General features: G+C 57.3%; 4 protein-coding genes across 4 annotated transcripts; 1 reads left to right on the top strand and 3 right to left on the bottom strand.

The window, feature by feature from the left end:
* Nucleotides 1-1,810: 1,810 nt before the first annotated feature.
* Nucleotides 1,811-3,885, bottom strand: GABARAP (GABA type A receptor-associated protein). Its single transcript, XM_026520820.4, has 4 exons — nucleotides 3,659-3,885; nucleotides 3,015-3,093; nucleotides 2,774-2,892; nucleotides 1,811-2,300 (listed from the first exon to the last, which is right to left on the bottom strand). The coding sequence occupies exons 1-4, from the start codon at nucleotides 3,746-3,748 to the stop codon at nucleotides 2,235-2,237; spliced, it is 354 nt and encodes a 117-aa protein (XP_026376605.1). The 5' UTR covers nucleotides 3,749-3,885; the 3' UTR covers nucleotides 1,811-2,234.
* Nucleotides 3,886-4,957: 1,072 nt separating this feature from the next.
* Nucleotides 4,958-10,892, bottom strand: CTDNEP1 (CTD nuclear envelope phosphatase 1). Its single transcript, XM_026520818.4, has 8 exons — nucleotides 10,464-10,892; nucleotides 7,780-7,846; nucleotides 7,564-7,682; nucleotides 7,274-7,345; nucleotides 6,772-6,888; nucleotides 6,436-6,547; nucleotides 5,922-6,006; nucleotides 4,958-5,618 (listed from the first exon to the last, which is right to left on the bottom strand). The coding sequence occupies exons 1-8, from the start codon at nucleotides 10,563-10,565 to the stop codon at nucleotides 5,558-5,560; spliced, it is 735 nt and encodes a 244-aa protein (XP_026376603.1). The 5' UTR covers nucleotides 10,566-10,892; the 3' UTR covers nucleotides 4,958-5,557.
* Nucleotides 10,893-11,469: 577 nt separating this feature from the next.
* On the top strand, nucleotides 11,470-17,488 carry ELP5 (elongator acetyltransferase complex subunit 5). Its single transcript, XM_026520817.4, has 8 exons — nucleotides 11,470-11,833; nucleotides 11,991-12,051; nucleotides 12,146-12,226; nucleotides 14,220-14,440; nucleotides 15,545-15,726; nucleotides 16,217-16,312; nucleotides 16,407-16,507; nucleotides 17,143-17,488. The coding sequence occupies exons 1-8, from the start codon at nucleotides 11,791-11,793 to the stop codon at nucleotides 17,255-17,257; spliced, it is 900 nt and encodes a 299-aa protein (XP_026376602.1). The 5' UTR covers nucleotides 11,470-11,790; the 3' UTR covers nucleotides 17,258-17,488.
* A 280-nt stretch (nucleotides 17,489-17,768) lies between these two features.
* Nucleotides 17,769-20,046, bottom strand: CLDN7 (claudin 7). The gene is made up of 4 exons (XM_026520819.4): nucleotides 19,356-20,046; nucleotides 18,413-18,577; nucleotides 18,241-18,325; nucleotides 17,769-18,145 (listed from the first exon to the last, which is right to left on the bottom strand). Exons 1-4 carry the CDS (start codon nucleotides 19,576-19,578, stop codon nucleotides 17,983-17,985), a joined length of 636 nt encoding a protein of 211 aa, XP_026376604.1. The 5' UTR covers nucleotides 19,579-20,046; the 3' UTR covers nucleotides 17,769-17,982.
* Between the last annotated feature and the right edge of the window lie 1,384 nt (nucleotides 20,047-21,430).

The raw sequence follows: 21,430 nt of genomic DNA, 5'->3' as shown, positions 1-21,430 counted from the left end.
TCCGCAACTCCCAGGCTCTAGCCCTCGCCGACCAACAACCCCCCCCCCGCAACTCGCCGGTCTCAACCCCCCACACCCCGCCCCACCACCCTTACAACTACCCGGCTCTCCTCGCTTCCCAGCTCTCTCTCCCCACAACTGCCCGCCCTGTACAGGTCTCTCTGCCGCAGACAATACCCAGACCCCCTCTTCTCCCCACAACTATCTGCCCACCCCTCCAACAATCACCGGGGTATCTCCGGCGGCAACTACCCGGAGCTCCACCGCCACAAACTCCCCCACCTCAGCGAACTACCCGGCTCTTCACTCAGTCCTCTTGTACATCCTCCCTCCTCAACAACTCTCCGGCTCCCACATTCCCCCAGCCTCCCAGCCTCAGGGCCCCAACGTGCTGGAGGCCCTTTCGGCCCCTAACCCCGGAGCTCCGGGGCTCCAGCTCCCACTCCCCACCCCCCCACACACACATTCACAGTGTCTCATCTCCAACTACCCCCAGCCCAGTCTCCCACTCCTCTTTCACCAAGGTCTCTCAACTCGTCGCTCTCCCACCTCCAGGGGCAGGCCCCCGACCCCCTCCCCGCGCTCCCCCGCTGGGCTCCGGGGCTCGACCTCCAAGTTTGCCAATTGATTCCTCGCCCGCCCCCCACCGGCTCAGCGCTCCGTGCCGGTCGAGAGCTCACCTTCGGGACTGGGCTCCGCCATGGCTTCCAGCATCGCCCCCTCCCCTCCTCCCGGTCCGGCGCCCCCCCTCCCCTGAGCCGGGGATCCCGGTGCCGCCTCCGGTGCTCGGTGCTCCTACTGCCTCGCTCCACAGAGGTGTCTGCCTCGGCCCGGTTATGACTCGAGTCCGCTAGCCGCTACCGCCACCTCCCTCTACCCCTGCCTCCCGCACTCCCGGACCGGGCCCCCTCCCCCCGCGCCGCCGGCCGCCTGCTCCCTCCTCCTCCTCTCTCCTCCCTCCTCCCTCCCTCCTTCTCTCTGCCCCCTCCCTTCGCGGGCGCCGATGCGCAATGCATCAAGGGGCTTGTAGTCCGTCCGAGGGCAGCGGAAAAGAGACTGTATAGGCCTCCGGAACTTCAGTTCCCAGCAAGCCGAGGAAGAGCGCAGGCGCACTAAGCCGCTCCCCTCCCCCGGGGAGTGGCGGGGAGATTGGGAGCAGAGGGTAGAGCGGAAGAGCGCGCGCAGGCTCCTGGGAAATGTAGGCTGGGCGGGACTAAGAACGAAGGAAAAGAAGGGATTAGAACTCTCGGCCACCATACTGCCTCTTTCTGCGGCTTCTTTCTCCCCCCGGGGGACCGCCCCACTTCCGGCCAGAAGGAGAAGTGGCTGCTGGGGAATGAAGTTCTCCTGATGATAATGGCTCCCTCCTCCCCGTCTTCTCCCTCCCTTGAATTCCACCCACCGGCCACAGGCACAAAGTCTGGCCAAGTGAGATGCAACCGACGACAGAGTCCTCTGGCCAGTTCCCACGCACTAAAATCTCTTTCTTAATCCAAAGGCTATAACGAACTTGGATGCATTTCTCTAAAGCAGATACTTTCAAACTTTCTCCCCAGGAACCCAAAGGAAAAGACAAAACAAACCACTGTGTTTTTTACAGCGGGACTCAATACACACGTCTATAAAACTGAAGTTTCACAAAACGACATTCGGAGTATTCCGTCACAACAAAAACTTTTTTTTTTCGTAAGTTAAAACCCAACAACAGAATAAACCAAAATATATTACTATCCCTCCAACCTCCACTTTCCCCACCAGAAGACAACTAAAAAGACAAAGGGGGCAGGAAGCAACACAAAGCAAAATCCAGTTCAGCTTGGTGGTTTCCTCTTTATTGATGTGCCTCCTACCTTTCCCCCACAATTTCAGTCCCTTCCATCTACCCCCAAAAAAGAAGGTAGTGAAAGAAAGGGAATGTTGGGGTTCTGAGCCCCTTGGGCAGTTAGAAAGGGAACAGAAACCAAAACCATCACTGGGTGTGACAGATTGACAGTCGAGAAGTCTACAGCAGAGTGGGAAAGGTGGTAAGAGAAAGGGGAGAAAGGAGAGGTCCAAGAGGCCACCTCCCCCAGGAGCCCTCCTGCTAAGAGGGGCTGGAGGAGAGCCTCAAACATTAGGAAGTGCAGGTCCTGAAGAAGGGAGGTGGTGGTTGAGCCCGAAGGAGAAGTAGATCAAGGAAGGGGGGCCACCTCTCTCTTTGTAGAATGGGACCCCCCACCTCAGGGGGAACAGCTTCACAGACCGTAGACACTTTCATCACTGTAGGCGATGTATAGAAAGAAGTCTTCTTCGTGGTGTTCCTGGGCGGAGGCAGAAAACGATGGTACTCCGACATCTGGTCTGTAGTTACTTGAACCACCCACTGCCCAGACCCATTCTTTGAAAGCCCCTTCTTTCTGAAGAGCCCCCAAACACTCCGGCCCTGATTCACTCCCTCACTTGCTCCAGGCCTTAGCAGCCAAGCAGTATTAGCCCTAGCACCAGTCCTGAGCAAAAAGATCTCAACCTGTTCCCTGCTGCCCTGGAAGCGGGAGAAACTGGAGAAGAGTGAGGGTCAGAACCATCGCTCCAGCTCACTGTTCCTTCCCTTGCCTCTACTCCTACTGCCTCCTCCAAACCTTCAACAGAGGACTACCCCCAGAATTTTGATGTCAAAGATAAAATTGAGAGCTAAGCAAGCCAGCTAGTCCAAGAACTGCTAACCTGAAACTCTCTTCCCCTCAAGCTCTTCCAACACCCCGCCAAAGCCTCGACCCCTCTCCAGTCACCATACCTGGTATAGCTGACCCATTGTGGCACTGGTGGGTGGAATGACGTTGTTGACAAAGAAAAACAAGGCATCCTCAGCTCGGAGATGAATTCGCTTCCGGATCAAGAAGTAGAACTGACCAACTACCAGAGAGACAAGGTATGATAAAGCCCCAGAGGGTCACAAATGGCCTGTGGAGCCTCTTCCCGCAGAGACTGCACTCCCACCCGCAGGAAGCAAACCTGGGTACCGGTCAGGTCCCCACCTGTGAGATCAGAAGGCACCAGGTATTTCTTTTTGTCCAGGTCTCCTATCCGAGCTTTGGGAGCCTTTTCTACTATCACCTGATAAAGAGAAGATGAAAATTAGGAAATACTGGGTAGACAGCCCCACAGTTACACCTGTCAAGAACTCAAGTAACAAAATTCCTAGCACCCAAACCCATCCGACTCATTTTTCTTTGTCTCAGAACACGCGGTGCAGCCTCGAGTAGAGATCCTGACCCCACTGCGTCGGACTCACCTAAACATCCAGGATCGCTCGGTAGAGAGTCATAATAAACAACTCTCGTAATCAGGCAGGGATGACTCGTCTGGGCCGACTAGAGCGTCCACCTCAAACACCCAGCTAGCTGGGGGGGGATGGCCATGTGAGGCTCAGACTGTCAAACTCCCTGCAGCCTCCCACACCACTCCCCACGTCTCCCTCTGCCATCCACGTCCCCTCACCCCCCAGCTCTCCCGCTGCCCGCTCCGTTCAACCTCGGGTCCCAGCAACAGCAGCTTCGGGCCGTTCCCGACCCCGCCACGGCCGGCAGCCCGATGCCCGCGCTGCGCGGCCGGACCCCAACCCCGGGCTGTGGCGTCAGAGCCAGCGCCCCGCGCCCTCGGCCCTGGCTACTGTCCTCACCGGAACCCGGTCCGGGTATTTCTTTCGGATCTTCTCGCCCTCAGAGCGGCGTTTCTCGAACGGATGCTCCTCTTTATACACGAACTTCATCCTCCCGGGAACCGGGCTGGACCGGGCTGGGCTGAGGGAACCCGGGGGGGCCGGGACGGGGGGCGGCGGCGACGGCGGCGACGCGCGGGCGGACTCAGCGGAGCGATCCCGGGACTTGCGCCACTTCCCTATTCACCAACCCCGCCCCCGACCGTCCGGGGCCGCCCCGCCTGCTAGGTTACGCCACTAGCGCAGCGGCCCGGACGCCGCCAGCGTAGCACCACCTACTGACCACCCCCCTCACGCCGTCTGCGTAATCGCTTTGGAATCAACTTGTGGGCTACGCAGGCGACGTAGCAAAGGTGGTTGGCTTGTGCTATGGTCGAAAATAACTGAAAACCCACGTTCCGACCTTCCCCCACCAAGCTGGAGACCAAAAGGGCTAGGAGCTGCTAATTATAATTTGAGGCTCGGTTCTCCGAAAGTTCTTTTCGGAAACGAGGTGAAAGGGGGAGGGGAGTGAAGGCAGAGATAATTATAAGGATAGCTATTCATGAAACGCGTTGGTACGCCGAAGGCGGCAGCTGACACCAAAACAAAGTAGTACCCAAACGGAGAAGCTGGGTCTCCGGAAAGAAAGCAGGGCAGAAACGAAATACATATTCGGAGAAACGCACAGAACGCTTAGGTTCCAAGAAGGAGTGGACCAATAGGGACCGGAGAGGAGGTCCGAAAGGTAGGGACTACGTCAGCGCGGAGGAACACTTTCAGTGTCCGTCCCCGCGAAAAATCATGTGATCTCGGAGAAGGGCGGAGCGTCACGTGGCGGCCGCGGGAAGTAGAGCCGGCCGCGGGGAGGGGGAGGGGCGGGGCGGAGCCGGCAGGGTGGCTGCCGACCGGGGGCCGAGGGCTGGGGCGCCCGCCGCCTGCGAGCAGCGGCTGCCTGCCCTGTCCACGTCGGTCCCCCGGCGAAGTCCCGCCTCTCTGGTTTCTGGTCCAGCTTTCTCCTCCCTTGGTACCGCTGTGTCCTACTGCCCTGCCGCTCAGGTTCCCTCGGGACACACAGCTGTCCTTTCTCTCCCCAGCAGGGCACCATCCTGTGGCTAAGGCCCTTCCCGCCAAACCGTCTGATGTCGAGGTTCCCTGCTCCTTCCCCCAAAGCCAACAGCACCTCCTCGATCCTCGTCCCTCCTGCTTAAGGGACAGGGTGGGTGTGAACAAAGGCTCCTCCCCTCATTTCCCAGCCCCGAGAGAAGGACCTAGGGCAGCTTTGGTTTCAAAGTTATAATGCATGGTTTAAAAGAGAGGAAAGGAAAAAAAAAAAAGAGAGAGAGAGAGAGAAAGCTGGTTACAGATCTGAGGGAATCTAGGAAGAAGGGAAAATAGAGGAAAAAGGCGGGGGGGACAAGTTGGGGAAAATCCAGTGGCCCAAAAATCCCAGTTTCCCACCCGCAGCCCAGCCCTTGGAGTGAAGAATTAGATCAGTTTTGTACAAGAGTTTTTAAAAAATCAAATCACAACAAAGCTGGCTTGGCTTTTCTTTGAGCCTCCCGGATTACCGAATGTCTGTCATTCTGCCCAGTCCTGTCTCTCCACCAGACAGTGTCGGCTCTCCTAGGCCTCCGCGCATGTCCCAGTCTGGGGTTTCCAGGGAGTGCGAACACGAAGTTAGAGTGAGGCTGCTTCAGAGTCTGGCCCATGTGTCCATCCGGACTCCATCTGGAGTGCAGGGCTTCCAGGGCAGAGAGGGGCTGGAGGGGCAGACCCTGCCCACACAGTCCTCACCACTGGACAGGGCAGCAGACGGCATCCTGAGGGCTCACCCTCCCTTTCCCCCCCACCCCGACTCAGGTGGAGGGGGAGCAGCTGTCACCAGAGCCTGTGTTGGTGAAGGTTTCGGCTCAGCACAGAACGGACATCAGCGGTGAACCTGGGACAACAAGAACTTGAATTGGTAGAGTCCTTATAGCTGATAGCCTCACAACACGAGGGTTAGGCGGCCTCACTGGAGATGTGGGGTGGAAGTGATCACCATTTTCACATGAAACTGAGGTCCAGTTTGCCCAAAAACCCACTGGCTAAAAGTGATGAGCTTTACTGTAAGAAGGCTTGGGTTCAAATGCTAAGTTCTTAAGGGAAAAGAGAAAAGTCAGTCAAGCAGGACACATTTTTATTTCCTCTTGGGAGCCCCCACCTCCTTTCCTCAGAAATCTAAGTATCTAATGTCTCTTACCTGAGCGCATCCAGCATCGGAAGCAGGTTGAGAAGGGCCGTGTCACTGGGGTCACTGAACCACGATTTGATGGGGATGGCATTGTCTGGGGCGGGTAAAAATAAATGTGCATGAGAAAAAAAAAAGAGTTCAAGAGACAGGCTGATTTTTCTTTTATTTGGGAATGGGGATTGTTACTTTAAAATATGTTCCTCTCCCCGACCCACCCAAACCCAGCAACCTAAGTAAAACCTTCTGGATTCATCCTCCTAAATAAAATCAACTTTTAATCACTCTGTCTCACGTTAGCGTAAAGCCTCTACGCAGAGTCATTACCACTATGTCTGTGAAGCAAATCTGGTCTGAGCAACACGGTCTATGAAATGGACGTGTGGGGGAAGGGAAATGTCTCACATAAAAGAGAAACACCTTGCATCCTGACCTACAGTAAACCAGGAATCCCAGCTCCAGGCTTTCAGAATACCTTCTCAGAACCACTTCCTGGTCCTGCCAGATTCGCCGCCTTCTCCCATACCTGGATGGCTCCTGTAAGCCCCTGGGGAGTTATCCAGGATCACGATGCTGGAGAGGTCGCTGTGGACCACAGAGAGGTCCTTGATGTAGCTGCCCAGTTCCAAAGTGCAGTGCTGGAAGGTAGGGCGAGCTGGGAATCAAGAGGAGACTCGCCCCCTGTGACCGCAGCGCGGTCCCAACGACACCCATGGGCAGCTAACTCCCACAAAGGGGGTTATGCGGTCCACCTCCCCTCACCCCCCAGAGGGTCCCATTCCGGGCAGCTGCCTCAAACTCAGATCCCCCCGGTTGGCCTGCTTCCCAAGCCCCCTCTTCGTTCTGGAGGGCAGCCCCTTACCTGTCTGTAGTATCTCCTCTTGAGAATGCTCCTGCTATTGTCCAGTTTATCTGCCACAGCAGAGCCGTAAATCTCCATGCTTGCTGTGAACACCACCAGCTCGTACCACTGACTCACCTGAAATCGCGTGGGGGAGAGGGAGATGTCACAAGGGGTGACCAGGACTCCAGCCTAGTCCTGCGGGCCTCTCAACATCAAAGGTCTCTGAGGACACGAACTCTGAAAGCCCCAAACTCAGTCTTGGGCACCACACACCCTTTAGATTCAGAGCTACAAGAACAAACGAGCAGGCAGCCCGTGGAAGAACAGAATCGCATCAGCACAGCACATGAACCCAAACTACTGAAAGCCATCCAAGCTCTGACTGTCCCACAGCCTCCCCTCTCCAAAACCGCCCATACCCATTTCTCCTCAGCCCCTACTTCCTCCAAGTCGTCTAAATTCCCAGAGCCCTAAAACCATTCCTTCCTCACAGAGCTGCCCTTGGTCTCTATGAACTCACCACTTCTAAGAAGAAATCCACATGGGGCCTCTTATGTACAAAAAACCGGACGGGATGTTTGTCTATTACCACCTGTAAAGCAACAGGGAAGGGCTCGGGGGTGTCCTAAGCAGCAGAGCACAGGCCGAAAGGACACCCCCACCCTCCCACTGCCCGCTTCCCTCCTTGAGGCTGCCACTGGGGCCAGAGGATGGGGACAGGGATGAGACGCTCTGGGATTAGGAAAGGAGGTCCAGGTCGGAGCACAGTAACAGACATGACCGTCCAATCACTGCCCATCCCCCCCCCACCTTGAGGATGAAGTCAGGAGGCGTTCCAGGCCGGACTGTGGGCCTCAGGACCCCATCGTGATGGGAATGGATAAGCGTCTCATCCAGATCCAGCACCAGGATCTTCCTCTTCACCTGACCTGAACCACAACACAAAGGGATAACACCCATCAACCTCCAGCCCACACCCTGAAGCCTACCTCACCTTAAAAGAATCTTCCCAGCCAGCACGCTCACCTAGCCGATTCCGGGACACAGGAGATAGGGGGAGGATATCATATCGAACGGTCTGGTACTGAATTACCTACAAACAGCAAGAGAGGGGATTAGAACCCTTGACAAGGAGATCTTGACTAGAACCACTTATTGTATGCTGGGCATCGTGGTAGCGACTGAGGATTACTTAATTTAACTCTCAAAACCCTAGTAATAAGAAGAATACCGACAACAATATCATCGCCTCTAAACAACGAAAGGCCCAAGGCTTAGGCAGGACCACATAAGACCACACAGCCAGAATTATCTTATTTGGTCACCTGTCCACCTAGTTAGAATGCAAACTCGGCGACAGCATACACGTCGTCTCAATCATGGCCGTACTTTGAGAACCCTGTCCCTGGACAGTCAGTTAATATCAGGGTCGATGCGGTGGTGGCGCCAGGATGGTACCCACGCCATCCGACCCGAGCACCTGCCCTTGTGACCATCATATGGTTGCGCTGTGCCACAACAAAGAAATGCATGGCCCTCCGCACTTCCACCCCAAGGGTCCTTTGTGACAACTCCCATCACCTCCCTTTGGGAACTGAGAGCCTCAGATTCCTTCGTGGGCTGAGAGGAGGAGTCAGGAGGAGGTCCTTGGGTACCTAAGGGGAAGGGAGGATGAGGGAAACCAGGGGTTGTCAGGTCAGCTAAGTTCCTCTGGCTGGGGGCCACCAGGCCTATTTTAACCAGCCACCTGTCCGCTTCTGTCTCTACCAGCCAAGTCACAAGTGGCAGAGAACCTCAGCCCTCTGACCTGCCTCCTTATTCCGGTACCCAGGGCAGGGCACACAGCACTGGAAAGCCCCACCCACCAGAATGACAGATAGGGTGTTGGGAAGGCCAGGGTGAAATAAGGGCCGTGAGGGAGGTGAGGAAGGGACAAGGACGTCACCACCTCAACCCTCCAGCTTCTCCAGGTCTCCTCTAGAGGCTCCTGTTTCTAGCACCCAGATGTCTCCCATGCAAGCCTGGCGATCCCTTCCCTGCTCTTTTCTTCTCAGCACAGACAAATGCTCTTCAGTCCATCCCTAGGCCCCAGCCTCACCAGAACCAGACTCCCCCCTTGCAAAACACAGGGCCCTCTCCCCATAATGCCAAGGCATCTGCCCTTCTTTTCTCCCTGGGCTGGGATGAGGGCCGGGATGAGGGCAGTGACAGCTCGGGTGTCCTGCCCTGCTATCTCGGGTTGCACATGCTGGGCATGTAGGGAATGCTCCGAGCATCTGCCAGAAAGGGGGTGGGGGGAGAAACCAGATTGGAAGGGAAGGAAGGGAAGACAAAAGGCTGTGGGTTCAGTGCTGCCCTGAGGAAAGCAATTTTGCAAGTAACTAGCATCTGGAAGGGCTGGAGCACTACTCCTTGCACCCAGAACAGAAATGGGGCGGGGGGGGCTCAGAGCAAGGCCAGGCAGAGAGGACAGTAGTTAACGTGTAAAGAAAAACCCAGGAGCTAGCCCACACACATCGCAGCATCTCTGACCCCAAATTCTTCTTGGCTGCCAAGGTGTTTCAGGGAAATAGCCCTGCCTACAATTATGACCACCCAGCACAATTCTCACCCTAAATCAGGAAGTGGTGGAGGAGACACCGGATCCCGGCCGGGCCCACTCCCCCAAGTCAGTAAGTCAACCAGGACCCCCACCTCCACCCGGGGCTCTCTGGAAATTCTCTGGCCAAGCAGGCCCTAGCTGCTTTTACTCTTCCAAGTTGTATTGAGGGACGCCAAAGAGGGCAGACCAGAGAACTTCTGCACCTCGGGGTACTGAATTCTCCCCAGACTCCTTTCAGAGGACTCTCCCCAGTGGTGAGGAGAACACAAGAGCACATTCATTAAATGATGCTAGCCTACAGAACTTTGACCTTGGAGAAAAGCTCTGGGGGAGGGAACCCAGAGATACTTGGGTACTTCACTGCCCACAGTGTCCCTCACCATGCTGGGGTCTCCTGGAGGCAAGTGTGCTCTCTGGTTCAAGCCCACAACTCACAAGCACCCGTCTTCCCACAGAAACACCCAAACTTTAATGTGCTCCCTTCCCTCAAGCCCAACGTAGAAGCATCCTTCTCAGTCCCGGGGTCTTAATAAGTCCAGACAGCCACACTCTGAAATAAGTTTCCAGGGCCTTTTTGGAGGAGTCCCCTTACTGCGAACCGCAGGGGTTTCTCCTTCACACCCAAGGCTTTTCCCAAGTGCCCATCCTTGTCTGTTACATATGCTCTCCCACCCACCTCTACCCTTGACACATAAGCCCGGCTCTTCCTTGTTACAAGACCCAGCACACGCGGAGGGTCTTCCACAAGCCCACGTCGGCAGAGCTAGTGGCATCAAACAGGTGTTCCCTCCTCTTCGTTTCTTTAACAACAACTCCGGCTTTCTTAAACGGCGCCCCACCCACCACACTAGCCCCCAAGAGTTGCCAAATCCTGTTCCCGACTAGCCCCCCACGTCGATTCTACTACAAGGGTCTCCCCAGTCCCCATTCCGAAACCCCATGCCCAGCTAAGGATGCCCCAATTCTCTAACGGGAAAAGCAGCCGCCAGGACTCCGTTCCGAAGCCTAAACAGAGGCCCGACACTTTCCGAAAACCCGTGAGCACCGCTGACATGGGTTCCCACCACCACCACCACCACCACCACCACCAGCGCCCACCCCGGCTCACCGTGCGGATCTGCCTCCGCAAAAGGTAAATGAAGAAGCTCCAGAGCTTGGCGGCGAAGGCCACGAACGTGCGCAGCCCCAGCAGACACTGCGTCCGCATCATCCCGATGACCCCGGCACCGCCGGCCCCGGGGCCCCCGCGGCCCAACTCCGCCAGCCCCCCGGGGGCAGCCCCCCGCCGCCGGGAGGGGGAACGGGGGCCCCGAGTGGCAGGAAAGGCTGCAGAGAGGGGCGCGGAGCGGGCGGCTCAGAAAGCCACCCCCGGCGAGGGGAAAGCCCAGCGGAACCGGGAGCTGGGGGACAGGCGTGGGCAGCCCGCGGGGGCCCACATGGGCGGGGAGTGGCACCGACGGCTTCGCGGAGGTTGCGGGCCGAGACGGGTCGGGGTAGGACGGGGTCCTCCGAGACCAGGAGGGAAGGGGATGGAGAATTGGGGGAGGGGGTAGTGGGGGAGGGGGCCAGGGAGAAGGGAGGGGGAGGGGAAGGGGGAAGCGGAGGGTGGCCCGCTGCGCAGGCGCGCTAGGGGGCTGCCCGCGGGAAAGGGCGGGCGGGGGCCGGGGCGCGCGAAGGGCTGGGGCGGCGGCGAACGGGCCAGCTGAGCGGAGGAGCGGGGAAGGAGGGGGAGGGGGAGCCGAAGGGCGCGGACGGCTGGACCGGAGCGGCCTCCCCCTCCCCGAAGTCGGGGGTGTCTTAGCCGCTGGGGAGCGGGGCTGCAGCCTCTGCAGCTGGATTTCCCACTCTGACAGGCGCCATTTTACTGCCCTAAGGGCTCCCTCCTCCTTTCTTCCCCCCTCCTCTTCCCCTCTGACACTGCTTCCGGTGGTGACGTGTATTCGCTTCACCGGGACTAAAGTTCCCCCTCTTCGGTCTGTGGGGGCGGGTAAGAAAAGCGGACTGAGCGCCCAACAAGGCCGCAGTATCGCGCAAGCGCGGAAGGTGGCGGCGGGGCGGGGCCTGGGACCGAAGCGGGCCTCGCCTTGAGCGGCGGGGGCGGGGCGGAGTGACGTCACTTGCCGCCGAGGTTCGGGCGGTCGGACGAGCTCGTGCGGCCTCCTCCCCCTCCCACCGACAACTGCCCCAACGGCTCTTCCAGCCCTAGTCATGGAAAAAATGTCCGGCGTCTGTGCTCCAGAGCTCGGGAGGGGCCCCTCCGCGTGAGCACTCCCGCCCTGGGATGTTGAACACAATCACCTCTCATTCCAGACTAGGCCGGGTGTCAGTGGTGGAAGGATTCATGGGTGCCCCGCCCCTTTCACCTGGAGGGGGCGGGGCAGCGGGTCGTGACGCCATCAGACGGCGCCGGAGGAGGGACCGGACGCGAATTGGAGATGGAGTCGGTGTTGGCTCTGGGCGGCTTCGTGTTGCTGCGGGGTGAGGGCCAGCGGCACAGGGGGTTCCGTGCCGGGCTCCCGGGGCGGAAGCAGAGAGGAAGAGCCATGTGTCCCAGGCTAGGGGTGGCCTCCAGGGGTTCGTGAGGACGGAAGCCTCCGCGTTCTCACGCTGTTTATCCGTCCCTCGCTCTCCCCAGACTCCGTGGAGTGGGAGGGGCGCAGTCTCTTGAAGGCGCTTATCAAGAAATCTGCACTGTGGTGAGTATCCCCCAGCTTCTCCCAGAGGTTCCCGGGGCGGGGGGGAGGAGGAAGCCCGGTCCCGACTCTGTGACACGCTCCATCTCTGCCTTAGTGGGGAGCAGGTCCACATCCTGGGCTGCGAAGTGAGCGAGGACGAGTTCCGTGAAGGCTTTGACTCCAGTATCAACAGCCGGTAAGTTGGGAGAGAGTGCGTTGGCTGTGGGGCCTCTAAGGAAATTCGTCTGCAGCAGCAAGCGCAGAACCTGGTGTGCGGTAGCAGCTACTCAGGTATTCATTCATTGAATGGATGGGAGTCTTTCTAGAGGCGCAGATGCGTAAGAGATGAGCAGTGGTGAGTATCTGGAGAATCTAAAGCATAGACCGTAGAAGTTGAGAGAGAAATAGAGCGTGATAAAAGGCCAGTGGTGTAGTTTTGCATCAGAGGCTGTACTGGAGGGTAAGAATAAATACGTTCTGGGGCGCCTGGCTGGCTCAGTGGGCAGAGCCTGCAACTCTCAATCTCAGGGTTGTGAGTTCCAGCACCACGTTGGGTGTAGAGATTACTTACAAATAAGATCTTAAAAAAAAAAAAAACCAATAAACACATTTTGCCTTTTTGAGTTAATTATTCAGAATTTCATGATGCTTCATCCAGACATGGATTCCAAAGTTGTATCAGCCCTGGGGCACCTGGGTGGCTCAGTCGTTAAGCGTCTGCCTTCGGCTCAGGGCGTGATCCTGGTGTTCTGGGATCGAGCCCCGCATCAGGCTCCTCTGCTGAGAGCCTGCTTCTTCCTCTCCCACTCCCCCTGCTTGTGTTCCCTCTCTCGCTGGCTGTCTCTCTGTCAAATAAATAAAATCTTTAAAAAAAAAAAAAAAGAAAGAAAACAACAAAGTTGTATCAGGCCTAGCTGCAAACAACTGAGTGATCTGTTCTAGAGGCAGAGGGAACAGCCTATGCAAAATTAGGCACATAGGTGAAAGCATACTGTTCTTGGGAGGCAGAAGAGTTTCCTTCGTCCAGAAAGATAAAAAGGTGCCTCATAGTAAAAGGTCTTACAGAGGACGAAAAGGATCCTAGACGTTATTCTAAAAGTAGTGAGAGTCATTTCAAAATTTGGGAGGACAGTGATAACATCATAGCTGTTAGACTACTCCAGTGGCCAGTGTGAAGAAGGGGGTTTGAAGGGGGCAGCCTGGAGATAGACCAGGAGGGAAGGCTGTTGGCAGTTTTCCAGATACACTGGGGTGCATATGCACTGTGCACTGGTTATGAAACAGGTGCCGTGGTAGGCACAGGAATGAGACAGAAGGGGTCACTACCCTAATGAATGCCAGGGAATGATGTTAGGAGATGACAGGGGTCTGCTACTTAAGACAGTAGCAGTAAGGATAGAGAGTTTAGAACAAATGTAAAAGGACTCTAGCAGGTAGAATTTCCAGGAGTAGTAGACTGATGTGGGGAAGAGGTCAGGAGGCTCCTGAACCCACCTGTGTGCCTTTTTTGAAAAAGACTACTCTTTGGTCTGGATAGCTCAGTAGATCACATCTGTCTACTCAGCCCTAACTTTGTATCAGAGTTTGTGATAGGTTATGTTAAGATAGTATTTATAAGAGAAGCAAAAGATAGAAAGGAGGTGTCTAGGAACAAGCTTGGCCACCATGAATCCTGTCCCATGCTAGACTCCTTTGCTTATACTGCTATTTTATTAGTAGTTAGTGTCACGTGATTTAATTCTCGATCTTTTCTAAGCTCTTCTACTCTCGGGAACCACATGTCATGTCCTCTTTTCTCCATCCGTCCAGGGAATGACACGTATTAGGCACCACTTGGGAAATATCTGATGATGATGATGATAGCTAATGTTTATCGAGCATTTACTATGTGTCAGGCATCGTTCTAAGAATCAAGCAGTTGGTATCCCTATTCTACAACTGAGGAGACTGAGTCTTAGATTAAGTAATTTATCAGGTGACCTTGGGTAAGTAGTAAAGCCAAGCTTGGAGCTCAGGGCTGTCTGACACCAAAGTCTGTGCTGTCAATCACTATCTTCTATCTCTCAATATTACTTTTCACTACTATTAGAATATTAAGTCAGAAAAATAGAACCCCAAAGATCACAGGGTGAAGGTCAAGATTGAGGGGAGGGGGCAGTGTTAAGTTGTCTCCCATTTTCCCTTTGTAGGCTGATTTACCATGACCTCTTCAGGGACCCTCTCAACTGGTCACAGACTGGGGAAGCCCTTCCAGGGGGACCCCTGGGAGCCTTGCAAGCCATGTGCAGGAGGACACATCCTGGTCCTGTCACCATTGCTCTCGATTCACTCAGCTGGCTGCTGCTGCACATTCCCTGTACTGCCCTCTGCCAGGCCCTCGGTGCCTTGAGCCGTCAGCACGCCCACCCTGGTGAGACTCCCCTTCGTCCTTCTCATATACCTTCCGCTGTCAAGGAACAAGCCCCTTTCCATCCTAAGAAAAAAAAACACGCTACAGAGCTCCAGTTGGGCCTTACTCCATCTCTTTACCGTTTATTCTCAATCTCGACTTTTTCGTGATGCCATCTATCAATCACTTTATTGTTTCTTTTCCAAGTTCTTTCTTAGTCATTGGTTTCATTCGTTCACTCAACAGATAAGAATTACGCAACGTGTCAGGTACAATTCTAGATGATGAGAAGGTAAAGACTAGTCAGATTTTTGCTCAAAGTCCCATAAAGAACACAAACAGATAAATAAGCGATTACAAGATAGTCTGATAACAGCTGTGACGATAAAGGAACAGGCACCGAGTGCCTTAGGCAAAGAGCTGTCTGGAGAACAAGGAGTTCCCTAGGCAAATTTGGGCAGACAGGGGCCCTGGGACTAGCCTTGAAGCGTGCTCTGGGTTCTACAGTGGACTCTCGAGTCAGGTACCTAGCTTAGTTTTAAGGTGTTTGATTGCTCAGTGTTTCAGTTTACTCTTTAAAGGGGGGGGGGATGAACGGATAGTATTAGGGTGAACCATTTGGAGTCCTGGTTTGGTAGGTCAGATACACACACGTGTCAAATAATAGCAATTTCATGTGGTTCAGCCTAAAAATGCCGGCCTTCGTAAGGATTGAAACGTGAAAGTATTTGGCACAGCGCCTAATGTTTTGTCAACGCGCCCAGAAAGGGAGAGAGAAAGGGAGGGAACCAAAGGCACTGACTGGGACCATAAGCTAAAGTTCCCAAACCTGCAAGGAGTTCAGCGTGTAAGACCAAACTGGAAAGTAGGCAGAGAGCAGGTGAGGAAGGGCTGTGAGGAAGGAGCTCCTGGGGACTGAAGTCGGAGTGGACCGCATTCAGATTCGCAGTGAGGGTGGAAGCCGAAGCAGGCTCCAGAGCCCCGAGACCAGCCGAGGGAAGTCCGGCCTGAGCCGTGATGGAACGTGGCCTCACCTTGCGTGCTCCTCCTTTACTCTTCCATCCCAGGCCTCCCTCCTGAATGTTCCATCCTGCCCTTCGTGCCCCACCCTCCCTGTCCCTCCAGGTGGCGGCTCCCCGGCAGAGCCCGTGCGAGTGCTCGGCCTGTTCCATGAAGAGCTCCATGGCCCGGGCCCCCTGGGAGCACTGAGCAGCCTGGCCCAGACTGAAGTGACCCTGAGTGGGACAATGGGCCAGGCTTCGGCCCACATCCTCTCTCGGAGGCCCCGACAGCGCCCAGCCCATCAGGTCAGGAGAACCCCAGGGAAGCCCGGGAGGGAGGTCGGGGTCACACAGAAGGGGAGTAAGAGAGCGGAGGTGAGGGAGCGCTTCCCCATGTGTCATCGTCCCATCATTACCCTTACTGAATCTTCACCGCGGCTACCCCATGAGGTGGATGCTTTCATTCTCCCCATCGAGCAGCGTGGGGGGGGTTACCCAGGGTTCCAGACAATAAGCGGTAGAGTCAGGATTTGAACTCAAGGTTGTCTGACTCGGGTCCCCTGAGCTTAGCTGGTCCCCTGAGCTTAGCTGGGAGGAGGTGTCATCTTCTAAAAAATGGCAAAGGACAAAAGCCTGGGAGTGGTTCCTGGGGGAGAAGGAATGAATCCCAAGGGAGAGGTTTGAAGGAGGGCTGAGGAGGGATGCTCAGGGGCCGGGGCTTTTAGGTCCAAGTTCTCCCTGGTTTGCTCCGTAAGATGGGAAACACCTTTTTGTTCATACTCTTTCTTCTCTGCAGACCCAATGGTTCTCCATCCTGCCTGACTTCAGCCTGGATCTCCAAGGGGGACCCCCACTAGAGTCCCAGCCCCACGCAGATCCTCACACAGCCCCGGTATCTAAGGGTGCCAGAGCCAGAACAAGGGAGGGGGGGCGGGGTCAAGGCCTCCAGCCATGAGGCGAAGTGGCAGCATCCTTTGTACCTCCAGGTGGACCCCACAGCTCATGTGACCTTTAACCTTCACCTGTCCAAGAAAGAGCGAGAAGCCAAAGACAGCCTGACACTGCCCTTCCAGTTCAGCTCTGAAAAGTATGGTTGGGGGCTAACTGCCTGGGTTCCTGAGTAGAACCCAGCGTCTGGGGCTGGGATGGGAGTGATAGCGGGTTATTGGTTAACCTCCCAGACTTTATAGGGGCTGAAGTCCACCTCCAGAGACAAGTCTGGGGAGTGGTTCTCTATCCACTCATACTCCCAACAAGGCAAAAGGGCCTTTATGTCTCTTTTCTCTCCAGTAGAACCTTGGGTCACAGAGCAATCTGGCTCTGAGATGAACCAGCCCAGACCCTGGGGAAGTGGCCCTGCCGACCTCCAGCAACAGTGCTGGGAGGACAGGAAGCGAGATGGGTGTGGCAGGTTAATAACAGCTTCAGCATATGTCTGTTGTTGTCTGCCCAGTGTGTGGGTGGGTGAAGCAAAACTGTGGCAGGATCCTTGCCCTCGAGCTGTTAAAAATGTGAGGTGTCATCAGGAGAGCGGTTTAAAAGTTCTATCCCAGGACCAAGTGGTGCTTCAGAACCAAATAAACAGGGAGGCCAGAGAAAGAGACTTGGACCAAGAAGACCTGGAGGGGCAAAGACGAGGGAGTCCGTCACCAGGAAGAGAGTATGCAGATATGACCCCTTACCCCCCTCACCAGCACCAACTCTCCCCTTCTCCCTCCTCAGACAGCAGGCTCTACTGCGTGCTGGGCCCAGCCAGGCCACCAGCCACATCTTCTATGAGCCCGACGCATATGATGACCTGGACCAGGAAGACCCAGATGATGACCTGGATGTTTGACTGGCCCGGAATTGGAAGGGAGGAGAAAGACCTTGGACCCATAACCGTCCTCTCATTGTTTGCATTGGCCTTGCCCTGTCCCTGCCCCCATCTTTGTTGTCACCCCCAGGTCGTGAGTCAGAGAGTAACTTCCATCTGGACAAAAAATGGGCAAGGGGCATTAGGGGAAGTTGAAAAGAACAGGAACCTCTCCCCTCTCTGCCTAATAAAGTCTTTATTTTTCTACTGAAAGGAACTTTGGTAGCTATTTAAGCAAGAGTTGGAGTGGAAGGGACTGAAGAATGGGAAGAGGTGAGGGAGACCAAGCACCGGAGTCTTTCAGAGTCAGTAGTCGGTGTTGGGGCCTGAATGACAAGGAATGGTGGTGCCACAGGGAGAGCCTTGCACACCACTGGTGCTCAGTGTCCTGTTTTAAGCTGGAGCAGGTGCATTTAAAGGTTCCAGGTTTCCTGCGAGGATTTGGGTTGGAAGAAAGCAGAGGCCCAGAAGGGAAAAAAAAAAAAAAGCCTACTTTCCAAAACATACTTTTTTATTACTGTACAAAAAGCACACCCAACCCCCCTCTTTTTGTCCCCCCCCCCCCCCCTGTGGAACTGTACATGTTGCACTGGCTGGGGTGACAAGGCTTCTGCTCTGTACCCCGCCCACGGGCTGAGATCTGCCCCGGGTCATTTCCGGTACCTGGGCACACCAGAGGCTGCCAGGCTGGGGCAAGGGGTTCCAGCTCACACGTACTCCTTGGCGGAGTTGGGCTTAGGGTAGGAGCGGGGTGCGCGGTACCCAGTTTTGCCCTCACTCCCAGGACAGGAGCAAGAGAGCAGGGCACCTCCCAGGATGACCAGAGCAGACCCTGCCCAGCCAATGAAGATGGCAGGACCAAACTCGTACCTACGGAGAGAGGGGGTTAGGATCAGAAATCCTCCTTCCTGACACCAGAAATTCAGACCTGTCGTCCCCTCAGGAGGCAGGGCTCCCATACTTACTTAAGATTCATGGGGACCAGCGCGCTATAGAAATCTGTGACAATCTGGTGGCCGTACCAAGAACAAGCTACCAAGGCAGCAAGACCTGGAGAGAGGATGGCTCGGATGTATTAGGAGACCCCAAACCAGCACCTTGCACACCTTCACTCCCGGATGCAGGGGGAGAGCTCACCTGACACGATGAAAATGATACCTCCGGTCATGGCTATCCGGGCCTTCTTCACTTTGTCGTCTCCCCCACAGTTCGTGCACTTCATGCCCATGGTGGCCACGAACATGGCCAGGAAGCCCAGCACCAGGGATACCACCATCAGGGCTCGGGTGGCCTGCAGGGCCGCTGCGGGGAAGCGGGAAGGACGCCCTCATTGCTGGACGTGCGGACGGCTCGGGCCTTGGGATCGCCGCCGGCCTCTGGCCTGGGGCCCCTTCTGTGTCCGAGCCCCGGATGGAGCGGGTGGATCCTGCCCCTCCCGGCTTCCCGGCCTTCCCGCCCCGCCCCGCCCTCTCTCGGCCCTGGGACCCGCCCGGGGCGCAAGGGTTTCGATGAAACTGCCCCGGGGGGGGGGGGGAGGGAACGGGGCCCGCGGAGGGGAGCGGAGGCGGCGGCCGGAGTCCCCGCGCGGGCCGCACGGTCCGGCCCGCGGCCGAGCGCTGACCCCGCTATCGTGGCCACCGGGTTTGTGGCTTCGGTTAATCGGCCGATAAGATTACAGGCCGCAGGCGGCGGCCCACGTCTGACGGAGCGCACAGCTCCTCGGCCGACCCCGCGCCCTCCGCCCCGCGCCGCCTTTTGTCCGGGAGAAAAGGGCGGGAGACAGAGGCCGCCACCTGCGCGGGCCCGCGCGGGAGGAGATCTGGAGGGGGTTGGGCCGCCGGGCGCCGGGGCGGGGAGGGGGGGCAGCTGGCCGGGGCGCGGGCCGACGTACAGCCGCTGGAACCCGGGCCTGCGGCCCTCCCCGCACCCCTGCCCGGCCGCTTCCGCTTCCTCCTCCCCGCCTGCTCCCCGGCAACCCCGAGCGTCGGGCCCTGGGGCCTGGCGCCCTGCCCCGCTCCCCGCCCCGCGCCCCGCGCGCACAGCCCCGGGCGCGTCCGCCCCGTCGACCCCGCGGCCTTACCCGACAGGGCGAGCACCGAGTCGTACGATTTGCAGCTCATCAGGCCCGTGCTCTGCGTGATGCATTCCATCCACAGCCCCTTGTACATGGCCTGGGCCGTGATGATGTTGTCGCCCGCGTACGAGCTCATTTGCCACTGCGGGATGGCGGTGCACGCCACCAGGCCCACCCAGCCCAGCAGAGCCAGGGCGAAGCCCAGGAGCTGCAGGCCCGAATTGGCCATGTCTGCGCTCAGAGAAGGCTGGGGACGCCGGGCGGGCGACCCTGCGGCAAAACAGACAAAGCTTGGGGGGTCAGCCCCACAAAAACACAATTTGTAGTGGCGTCTTAAGTCACCCAAAGATAAGTTTTTGGGTCAGGTGATTCCAAATCTTTTTATCACCCAAGAAAACACAAATCGATCCTTCCGGCGGGGCGAGGGTCTTCACAGCTCAAGGGACAGGCTCCGCCCGAGCACTGATGGTCGAAAAAGCGATCGACGAAGTCCAGGCGGTCCCCTCCGGCGCTCCCGGCGACCCGACCCAAACAAAAGGCGGAGGGGCAGTGTGCGCGCGGTCCTGGCGCTTCGAGGTCCCCAAAGTACCCCGGGCTGTCGGCCCAAGGCTGCTGTGCGAGGGAGAGGCTGCACAGCCGTGAGCGGGCAGGTGCGGGCGGACAGGTGCGTCGCTCCTGGGTATATGTAGGGCGTCAGGGGCGCGCCCCCCGCGGGCACCGGGAGCGCGGGGCGGGACGGACCGGAGGGGCGGCCGAGAGTGACCTGACGTCACCGAAGGGACACTCACCTGAGCCGGAAGTCCTGGCCCTCACCCCTCCTGCCCCAGGTGAAGAGGAAGAAACCTGAGCGCCAGGGTCACGCCCCTTCTCTTGCCGGGCTGGGACTGCGGGGGGGGGGGGGGGGGGGGCGGGAAGAGGTGGAGGCTTCTCCAGAGTTCCAAGCTCAGAGTCAGCCCCTCTAGACTGGACTTCCCTCGGGCACCAGGATGCCCCTCACCTGTCCCCAGCAGGTGCGCCGCCGATACTGCGGAACCAGAGCTGGGGGACGCCCGGGGCCCCTTTTCTCCGCCTTCTCACCCCTCCCCCCCGCAAGGACTCTTGGTTTCTCCTCCAGGCGCTCTTTGTCCCGCCCTACTTTCGCCCCCACCCTCTGCCCTTTTTTTTTCAGTTAGCTATCCTAACCGTCCCCAGCTTCAGGAACCCTAGCTCCAGTCCCTCAGAACTCCCGCACTTCGGCAGTGTCCTCGGAGTCTCCATTCCCAGAGCCACGCCCTGAAGCCACTGTCCGCCCCCCTCCTATACTGCCCTCCAACTGACACCTGGCTTCCAGGCATCGTGCCCCAAACACCCCCATCTTCCTGGCTCCCCATTCCAGTCCCTATCCCTGACATAACTTAGTGCCTGGGCCCTTCGCACCCCACCTCCCGGCCATCACCTATCCCCCCCACCCGCCTCAAGCCTCCTTCCTAGCAAAGGGGCAAAAACACTGAGGCCAGAAGTCAGCAGAAGGTGGGGAGCAAGGTAAAGCCTCTCTCGATTCCTGGCCACACCGGTCATTCCCCTCCCTTGGAATCTTTCCAGACCTGTCCTCTACTTTCTCACTTCCCGGTCCCTGCAGCCATGCACACATTTCCTTTTCCTTCCTTCTGAACCCGAACCTGACCCTGTGCGCCTTCCCCTTCTGGCGGCGCCGTCCTCCTTCACATCCAGCTCCCCAGTGGCCTTGGTGTCAGTCCTCAGACTCCCACGTGGCCCTCGGGCTTCTGCTCTCACTCTTCCGAGACTGTTGGCCCTGGGCCTCCCTGCAGACATCTCTTCCAAGCGTCTCCGTTCGCTCATCCCCCCCCTCACCTCGCGTCTTCTCCCCTTCCTGCCTTTTCCACGTCCCAGTCCGCGCCCCTCCCTCCGAGTCTACCTTCGAGCCCCTTCTCTGCCCAGGAGCCCAGCGCTGCCACCTCCCTGTCCCCTCGCCCAGAGTCCTTCCGACCCCCCCCCCCCCCGCCCCTGGTCTCCTACTCACACCTTCCCATCTTCCTCTCCATTTCTCTCCCCTTTCCCCTCAACTCTCTCCCATTTCCCGT

This window comes from Ursus arctos, unplaced genomic scaffold (genome assembly GCF_023065955.2).
Source record: "Ursus arctos isolate Adak ecotype North America unplaced genomic scaffold, UrsArc2.0 scaffold_14, whole genome shotgun sequence".
In the NCBI taxonomy this organism is placed as follows: domain Eukaryota; kingdom Metazoa; phylum Chordata; class Mammalia; order Carnivora; family Ursidae; genus Ursus; species Ursus arctos.
The sequence above is the reverse complement of the archived record's forward strand: the minus strand, read 5'-3'. Positions and strand labels throughout refer to the sequence as shown.

Excerpts from the sequence above, each read along its gene's own strand:
- CLDN7 (XM_026520819.4), bottom strand. The coding sequence starts at position 19,578 with ATGGCCAATTCGGGCCTGCAGCTCCTGGGCTTCGCCCTGGCTCTGCTG. Across the intron at positions 18,578-19,355 it reads CTCGGTGCTCGCCCTGTCGG|CGGCCCTGCAGGCCACCCGA; the intron begins GTAAGGCCGCGG and ends GCTTCCCCGCAG. Across the intron at positions 18,326-18,412 it reads TATCATTTTCATCGTGTCAG|GTCTTGCTGCCTTGGTAGCT; the intron begins GTGAGCTCTCCC and ends TCCTCTCTCCAG.
- ELP5 (XM_026520817.4), top strand. The coding sequence starts at position 11,791 with ATGGAGTCGGTGTTGGCTCTGGGCGGCTTCGTGTTGCTGCGGG. Across the intron at positions 12,052-12,145 it reads ATCAAGAAATCTGCACTGTG|TGGGGAGCAGGTCCACATCC; the intron begins GTGAGTATCCCC and ends TCTCTGCCTTAG. Across the intron at positions 12,227-14,219 it reads GACTCCAGTATCAACAGCCG|GCTGATTTACCATGACCTCT; the intron begins GTAAGTTGGGAG and ends TTCCCTTTGTAG.
- GABARAP (XM_026520820.4), bottom strand. The coding sequence starts at position 3,748 with ATGAAGTTCGTGTATAAAGAGGAGCATCCGTTCGAGAAACGCCGCTCT. Across the intron at positions 3,094-3,658 it reads AATACCCGGACCGGGTTCCG|GTGATAGTAGAAAAGGCTCC; the intron begins GTGAGGACAGTA and ends TCTCTTTATCAG. Across the intron at positions 2,301-2,773 it reads CAATGGGTCAGCTATACCAG|GAACACCACGAAGAAGACTT; the intron begins GTATGGTGACTG and ends GCCTCCGCCCAG.
- CTDNEP1 (XM_026520818.4), bottom strand. The coding sequence starts at position 10,565 with ATGATGCGGACGCAGTGTCTGCTGGGGCTGCGCACGTTCGTGGCCTTC. Across the intron at positions 7,346-7,563 it reads CTCCTGACTTCATCCTCAAG|GTGGTAATAGACAAACATCC; the intron begins GTGGGGGGGGGA and ends GTTGCTTTACAG. Across the intron at positions 6,889-7,273 it reads TGGATTTCTTCTTAGAAGTG|GTGAGTCAGTGGTACGAGCT; the intron begins GTGAGTTCATAG and ends ACGCGATTTCAG.